Source organism: Lucilia cuprina, chromosome 4, assembly GCF_022045245.1.
Source record: "Lucilia cuprina isolate Lc7/37 chromosome 4, ASM2204524v1, whole genome shotgun sequence".
NCBI lineage: Eukaryota > Metazoa > Arthropoda > Insecta > Diptera > Calliphoridae > Lucilia > Lucilia cuprina.
Window position 1 is genome coordinate 25,099,419 of NC_060952.1, and position 8,310 is coordinate 25,107,728.

Here is an 8,310-nt window from a genome sequence, read left to right on the forward strand (position 1 = left end):
TATACTCACCATCAGATAATATTGGGGTTGTATTGATTCTGTCATATATTTTGCGTCCTTATAAAATTCTTAGACGATCTAGTAATGTCTGTCCGTCTGTCTGTCTGATGAAAGCATGATAGTGTTCTAACGGAAAGAGCTTGGGAGCTGAATATTATTTTTTGCTGTAGTTTGTTTGGTCTTGAATATTAGCAATATCGGCTGATGTTTTTACCCCAAGCGATAAATTTCGACATAAACATAAGTTTTACAGGAACATAATTCTTCATTACAATTATGATGATATTTAAAAATACGAGTGTAGCGATGTAATTCGATTTAAACAAGATGCGTAATCTATTTAATACATTTTATGAGTAACGGATCATTATTAACCCCACTCGCATATAAAGTCCCCTTATAGAAATTCGAATTGGTTTACGAACCAAAATCTTTCACCCGAATTTTATAACAATTAGTACATAATTAACACTGGTTCGTGGTTTGAAAGTTATACAAAATTAATTAATTTGAAAGAGTTTGAAAGAGGTACATAATTGACTTAAGCCCTATCCTTAATATCACCCTAATGTTTATAAGGTAGCATTCCTTTTACGATATACGATTTGATTGTGAGTATATAAGATTTGGTATAGCCGAAAATAACACTCATACTTGTTAGATTTAAAAAATACCTTTCGATGAACTTCGGGATCTAGGTGAGTAATTTCATGTTTCTGGGCTTAATATTAAACTAAATTAAAAAAAATAAAATTGTATAGGTTCTTATTTATATATTTCCTGATTTAATATTGTGGAAAATTCAAAAAAATACCTTTTGAAGAACGAAAAATTACCAAAAGTTTCCGTTTTATAGTTTCTGTCTCTATATTTTATTATTTAATTTAATTTTTATAAAAATACGAGAATAGTGCTTACTTTTATAAAATAAATAAATTTTTGAGTGAAAATGTAAAATATAGAGACAAATTGATAATAATTATAGATTTTTTCCATCCAAAAACAAATATATTAAAATTATTTCAGAAGCTATAATAAATCTGTGATCGTTTTTATATCTAATCAAAAATTGATTTTTACATATCCACTTAGTTCTTATTAAACTACAATTTAGAATCTTCACAAAGCTTCCAAAAATTGCTTCTCTCAGAGTTTTTCAACTTTAATTTCCTCCAGAGAATTTTCTCTATGCAATAGAAACACTATAGTGAATTCCCTATGGAAATAAGTTGAATCTTCTTTCTTAAATAAATTCAAATGTAATATTATCTTTAAAAGACCTGTTTGTATCCCAACAATACTTTTATTATCTAAACTCGTATGATGCATTTTCTCCTTTTTATTCTTAATGGGAATATTAAGAAAACATTTCATTTCCTTATTAGTATTGCGTGACCAACGTTTTGTATCTGCTTCTGTTACTCATATTCAGTTTCAATTTAATGTATTTTTGTAAAGAAACCTTTTAATTAAGCTGAAAGGTGTCTGAATGTACAACGAACACGCGACATAAACAATAAAAGAACAATTAATTATGATGTCCTTTCGAAGGTCTACATTTTATTAATTCATTTTTATTTCAGTTTTAATTTTTAACGTTTTTTGTTTTTTTGTATAACCGAAAACAGATAAAACCTTTTTTCTCGTGTTATATTTAACACGATGAAATGAAATGTAAATTTATTTTTGATAAAATGATTAAAATTGTTAAACGAGTAGTAAGATGGCAAAAAAAAAACATTTGTTATAAAAGATTGATGGTTAGTTTAATTTTATTAAATAAAGTTTTGTTCTTCAGATTTCCTTTAAGTTGTTAGAGATTTCTGTTTTTTGTGGTTGAAGGATTTTTATTGAGATTGATGAGTTTTAAAGAAACAAATCTTTTTGATTTAGAATTGTATAATACATATGTATATGGATATCTTAAGTATGTATGTAAAAAGACTAAAAATGCTGCAGTCATTCTTTTGAATTGAAATTTGGTTTATTTTGCAACAACTTATTGAAGAAATCATTTTTAATATAAAATTAAAGAAGGCTGTAAGAATTGAAATTGATCCTGGGTTTCAAAATGTTTTAATAATTATTTTATATGCGTCACAAACACTAGAACAAATAAATAATATCCTCCTTATGTCACTATGAGCATAAGTTGTAAGCAAAATAGTATTTATCTCTATAAAGACATAAAGAAAAAGAGAAGAACACTCAAAATATTTTACACTTATTTTTCCAAAGTTGGCCTTTTATTCAAATATTATAATCTACTTATAATAATCATTTTGTCCCTTAAATACCATAATAACTTCCGAGTTAATGTTATGTAAGTATTGAAAATAACAAAAAATAAAGTTTATATTATTTATTATTTACTGGTATTTTCTTTTTCTTTATTCTTTTTTTTACAAGCAATTTCTCTATAAGACACTTAAATGACTTTTAAAGTGGTCACCAATGACATAAAATACTTAAGGCCATTTTTCTTTTGTTTAAGCCTTTTTTTAAACATTTTTTTTCTCAGTCTTGTTTATTGTACTTGTATTTTCAACAAAGTAAGAAGTGTTTTAGAATAAAAAGAAAAAAGGGTTACATGTCAACGGCAGTATTTTCTTAATTGTTTTAAATTTAAAATGCTGCTGAGCAAAAAATGAACATAGTAAAAACTGTGTTAAAGATTAAAGAAAAAGGTGAACAAAGCCTTTTATTTTATGCTTAAATGGCTAAAGTTCATTGATGAAAATAGCATATAACTTAATATAGGTTTTAGTAAAAGTTTAAACTCGTTTTTTTTTAGAATAAACTAATTAAAACATATAATTTAGCACAGCTAATTTTTGTATTAGACATAATGGTAATTAATTTTAACTAATAAAGAATTATATTTAAAACTTATTTTCTTTGAAGTTGATTTTAGCTCAATATCCATTATAGACTGTACCTTAGTTTATTTTATATATTGAACATTAAGATGTTTTATACCCCATACCACCATAGTGGTCATTGTACTCTTGTTTATAACGCAGAAAGCTGTTAATACCACTGTCAGTGTATTTCTGCTAAATCGACACTTAGACAGAAGTAGGATAACATTGGTCATGGCAGCATTTTACAAAATGTATGTAAAAAGAATGTTAAAAAGAGTATTTTTAAGCTACTGATTTGTTCTGCAACTTTTTAAAGCTTTTACAGCTAATTAGAGAAATATGTTCGTGTAAAATTATGTAAAAACTAAAATTAAATTAATTAAAATGAATATATAGATTATGCTATGTTTTATGTACACAGAAAAAATATGCACAATTTGTTTCCTAACAATCGTTTGCTTTTTATACCCTACACTACCTGGATAACAATCTTGCCGCGATGTGGTGGCTTTAGTGTTAGCTGTGGTTCTTTTGCATTGCAAATACACTCGGCATAAGCCCTTTGTATTTGGAAGACACTGAACTCAAAAGCCTTCATGACCAAAGGTTATCCCTCCTATCCTCAATTCCCAATTTTGCTATAAACAATCCCGTCTCCTCCCCATCCCCATCCCCCACTTGTAAGGTTAAGGTGGTTGGTAGCAGTGCCGAGAATCTGAATGGCTAATCAGTGGTTAAAGAAGATTAGTCGCTAACAGCTCCCCTCCGGTGCCACGACACGGGCCGGTTGTAAATCCTAGTCTAGTCCATGTACGCCGTCACTGCATGGATCGTCTCTTCCCTTACGTGCCTACTCGTGGGACCAACATATGGAAACTAACACAGAAAAAGAACAAAAACAAAAACAACGAAGAAAGGATGAGATTGGATCCTCATCCGAGGACGAACTTCTCGCCTCTAGTCAAGAGACGGTAGTGAGTCCTTCAGGTAGTGGGAATGAAAGACATAGCACTCTCCTACCCTCAAAAAGCCCGACAAATACTCCTCAATCCGACGCCAAGGCTGGCGACAATTCGAGGAAAAAAAGGCCAAAAAGGAAAAGTCAGAAAGACATCCTCAAAGCTAGATATACCAAGGCTGTTTTCATTCTCGACAAGATTGCCAAGAATGCTGCTAATGGTACACCTCATGAACGCGATGAAGATGATCGCGTCAAATATCAAGCTGTGGTGGATGAGTACCAAAAGTTTTTGGAGACCGCAACCAGCACATCCAAAATGGCTGCTGAAACCGAAAGGTCCAAGCGAAACCGCTCACAGGTTGAGGATGGTAAATCGCCAAAAAGGAGGAAGGTAATAGAAGGCAAAACCACTCCGGGACCTGTAGCCATCACGACAACTGCCAGAAGACCATTTAACGAAGTGGTGAAGGACCACCTCCTAATGGCTCTGGTTACTGAAAAAGATGGGGCCATCAACCCTGTAGTAACAAAATGGGGTGCCATTGAGTCTAAATTAACTGAGCTCGTTATGGAACACTTGCTCACTAACAAAGACGACAAGGTACCCCGTTTTGACTCCAGTGAGATTCACCGGGGATACAGGGTGATCAAATGCCTGGACGAATTCTCAAAGGGGTTCCTCAACAAATGCATCACTAAGATTAGAGATGCATGGGTAGGTTTAAGCCTTAAACTAATCCCTGCTGAGGAAATTCCAATGAGACCTCGTGCAAGAGTTTGGTTACCAAAGATGAGCGCCGAAGCACCCAAGATGTTGGAATGCCTCAAACGGCAGAATCCCAACATACACATGAATGACTGGGCTATCATCCGCACAGAACAAGGCGAAGGGCACACATGTCTAATTCTCGCCATCACAGAAGCTGGCTCCGTTGAGCTGGAGAAGGTGGGCTTTAGGCTGTTCTTTGGGGTTAGGGGCGCCAAAGTAAAGGTGTTCCGGCCGACAAAATCGGGGAGTGAAGAGACGGATGAGATGGAAGCTGCCAACTCTCTGCTCACTGGCATGAAACTCTCCGAGCCACCTATTAAACCTGACAATGGCACTAAAGATAGTGCAAATTAATCTGAAGCACTCAAAGTGTGCTTCAGACAATCTACGGGTTCTCCTAGCCGAGGAAAACCTGGACATTTGCCTGGTTCAAGAACCCTGGGTCACGGACTCAGAAGTTAAAGGGTTCCCAGCATCTACATACAACATACTATATGCAAGAAGTAATGGTAGGCCACGATCATGTCTAATTGCTAAAAAATCGATTAACATTTTTCTTTGTACACAGCTTAGCTCAGAAGACCTAACAGTCGCAAAGGTCGAGCTACCGCACAACAGAAGCTTCATGATTGCCTCAAGCTATATGGCACATGAGAAGACAGCACCACCAGACGAAGTGAGCGATCTCCTGGCCGTAATTGAGACATCTGACGACATAATCCTAGGCTGTGATGCCAATGCAAGGCATACAATCTGGGGTAGCAGCGAAACTAATGAAAGGGGTGAGTCAATCTTCAATTTCATTAATACTAACAACCTAAACATATGTAACTCTGGCAACAAACCTACTTTCATTTTTCCAAGTACGGATAATTATAATGGGTGGGAGGAAGTACTGGACATTACACTCATTAGCGACAGATCTAAAATATCAGTTGATAGGTGGAGGGTATCCAATGAAAAATCTTTTTCAGATCACAATTGGATCCTCTTCGATATTATATTACAAAACTCGACGGTAAAAATGGTCTATAGGAACCCACGAAGAACCGATTGGTTCAAATATAAAGGGATCCTTAGACATAAGCTCAAGAAAACTCCAGTGGTTGATGATTCAATCACTGGGCTTGAAAAGATAGAAGAACACTTTAGCAAAGTCTTAGGTAAGGCTTTCGAAGTCTCCTGTCCAATCACAAAGGCAAAGAAAAGCTTCCCTCCATGGTGGAATTCGGAACTATCTAAGCTACGTAAGGAAACACGTAGGGCCTTTAACACATGCTACAACAATAAATCGTGGCAGCCATACCGCGACAAACTAAAAGTTTATAAGAAAGCTATAGCACTCGCAAAAAGAACCTCATGGAGAAGTTTCTGCGAATCTATAGATAACACAAAGGATTCTGCTAGACTTAGCAAAATTCTTGCTAAAGGCCAATCTAATCCAACCTATATTAAGAGGAAGGACGACACTTGGTCAGAATCCTCGGCAGAATCTCTTGACATCCTACTGAATACTCACTTCCCTGGCTGCAAAGATGCTGTCAAGGAAATCTTCACTGACAGTAGGACTCTAACGGGAATCAATGAAAATATCATCTCTTATGATAGAATCTCATGGGCGATTGATAGTTTTTCCCTTTCAAATCACCAGGGCCTGATGGCATTTTGCCAAAGATGTTACAAAGTGCAAAAGAATATATCATCCCCTGGCTTCATAGAATATACACGCTCAGCCTCTCTCTCAACCATGTTCCGGTAAACTGGAGAAAGGTTAAGGTCGTTTTTATTCCCAAAGCTGGCAAAAGGAGTCATGAAAATGCGAAGGACTTTCGTCCAATTAGTCTTTCATCTTTTCAACTCAAAACGCTGGAAAGACTCATCGACTCACATATTAGGCAACGGCTAGAGAGCTCATCACGGCTTTCAACCAGTCAACATGCCTACCTTAAAGGACGATCTACTGAGACAGCTCTACATGAGGTTGTAAGAGTTATAGAAAGATCCCTCGAATTCAAACAATACACTATGGGAGCCTTCTTAGACATAGAAGGTGCCTTCAATAACGTAAATACTTCTGCAATTCAACAAGCTCTCGCTAATCTGGATGTTGAAGAATATATCAGCAACTGGTTGGTAACTATGTTGAAATCTAGAATTATTACTGCAAGTCTTGGTAACAGCGTTAAGTCCAAACGAGTTGAACGAGGCACACCTCAGGGCGGTGTAATCTCTCCACTACTTTGGCTTATCGTTGTTAATACGATTCTTAAGGAACTGGACAACAGAGGGATAAAGGTCGTTGCCTATGCGGACGACGTTGTGATACTGGTATCAGGAATGTTCCCAGACGTGATTAGCGATATTATGTCTGGTGCTCTGGTGCTACTCAGTAATTGGGCCACAGACAGTGGTCTAGGAGTAAATCCAAGTAAGACAGAACTGGTACTATTCACAACAAAGACCAAGATTCCAAGCTTCAACCTGCCACGGTTAAAAACCGCGAAATCCCCTTATCAAACAATGCCAAATATCTAGGAACTATTCTAGACTCCAAATTATCATGGAAACTCAACATCCAGCACAGAGTCAAGAAGGCAACGGTCGCCTACTATACCTGTCGTAAGATGTTTGGAATGAAATGGGGACTTAGTCCCAACATAGTTAAATGGATGTACACAGCCATAGTACGTCCTATTCTTACATACGGATCTCTTGTATGGTGGACTTCAACTAAGAAGAAGTTTGTTGTGGATCAACTATACAAAGTTCAGAGATCAGCATGCATTGGGATAACAGGTGCCATAAGAACTAGTCCTTCAGAAGCTCTGAACACTATATTGCATATCCTACCCATAGATCTGCACATAATGACCATATCTGCTTGTAGCGCAGTAAGACTTAATTCATCCGGAAGTTGGATATCAAGAACATATGGACACGCTAAGATTTTAAGCTTGCTACCTCCAATCTTGAACCAACCATCCGACTATATTACCCTACACACGGACTTTGATAGAGTCTTCAAAGTAAGAGTTCCTTCCAGGAGCGAGTGGTGTAGAGGTAATCTACCGAGCGAATATACCACCAGAATCTTTACAGATGGTTCTAAAATGAACTGCGGCGTTGGTTCTGGTGTCTTTTGTGAAGAAGCTGGGGTAAGTATATCCCATCGTCTTCCCAACAACTGTAGTGTCTTTCAGGCTGAAATTTTTGCGATAATGTCAGCCTGTAGGGTGTTACATGACCTCAATATTCGCGGCAACATAGGAATCTTTGTCGATAGTCAAGCGGCACTTCTCTCACTAAACTCTTATACTACTACTTCCTTATTAGTCAGACAATGCAAGAAGGATCTGTCAATGCTGGGTCGGCTGTCTGACATTACCCTTGTTTGGGTCCCTGCGCATAGGGACTACTACGGTAATGAACAGGCAGATGAGCTTGCAAGAACGGGATCTGCTCTTGATATCTCCGACGCCGTTCCAGTAGCAACTCCGTTAAGTTATATCAAGAGCAATATCCTCAGATTCTTTCTTCAAAAAGCTGAAAATAGATGGAATAACCTAGACACATGTAAAGGGGCCAAGTTATTGTGGCCCTCCTTCAATGAGAAACGCACAAGACACCTTATAAATCGAAGTAGGCGGGACATATCGAGGCTGATAGCAGTAATAACAGGACACTGGGTAATAGGCAGACACGCAAGTCGGCTTGGG

The 8,310-nt window shown here is 36.5% G+C and overlaps 1 protein-coding gene across 2 annotated transcripts; it reads left to right on the top strand.

Moving 5' to 3' along the window:
- Window positions 1–3,480: 3,480 nt before the first annotated feature.
- On the top strand, window positions 3,481–5,600 carry LOC124419616. 2 transcript variants are annotated; one of them, XM_046949793.1, is made up of 2 exons: window positions 3,481–5,103; window positions 5,163–5,600. In XM_046949793.1, the coding sequence occupies exon 1, from the start codon at window positions 3,734–3,736 to the stop codon at window positions 4,946–4,948; it is 1,215 nt and encodes a 404-aa protein (XP_046805749.1). In that variant the 5' UTR covers window positions 3,481–3,733; the 3' UTR covers window positions 4,949–5,103; window positions 5,163–5,600. The 2 variants fall into 2 exon arrangements, with proteins under 2 accessions (XP_046805749.1, XP_046805750.1); XM_046949794.1 differs by having other exon boundaries at window positions 3,481–5,097.
- The last annotated feature ends 2,710 nt before the right edge of the window (window positions 5,601–8,310 follow it).

Coding starts and splice junctions, on each gene's coding strand:
- LOC124419616 (XM_046949793.1), top strand. CDS start 3,734: ATGGAAACTAACACAGAAAAAGAACAAAAACAAAAACAACGAAGAAAG.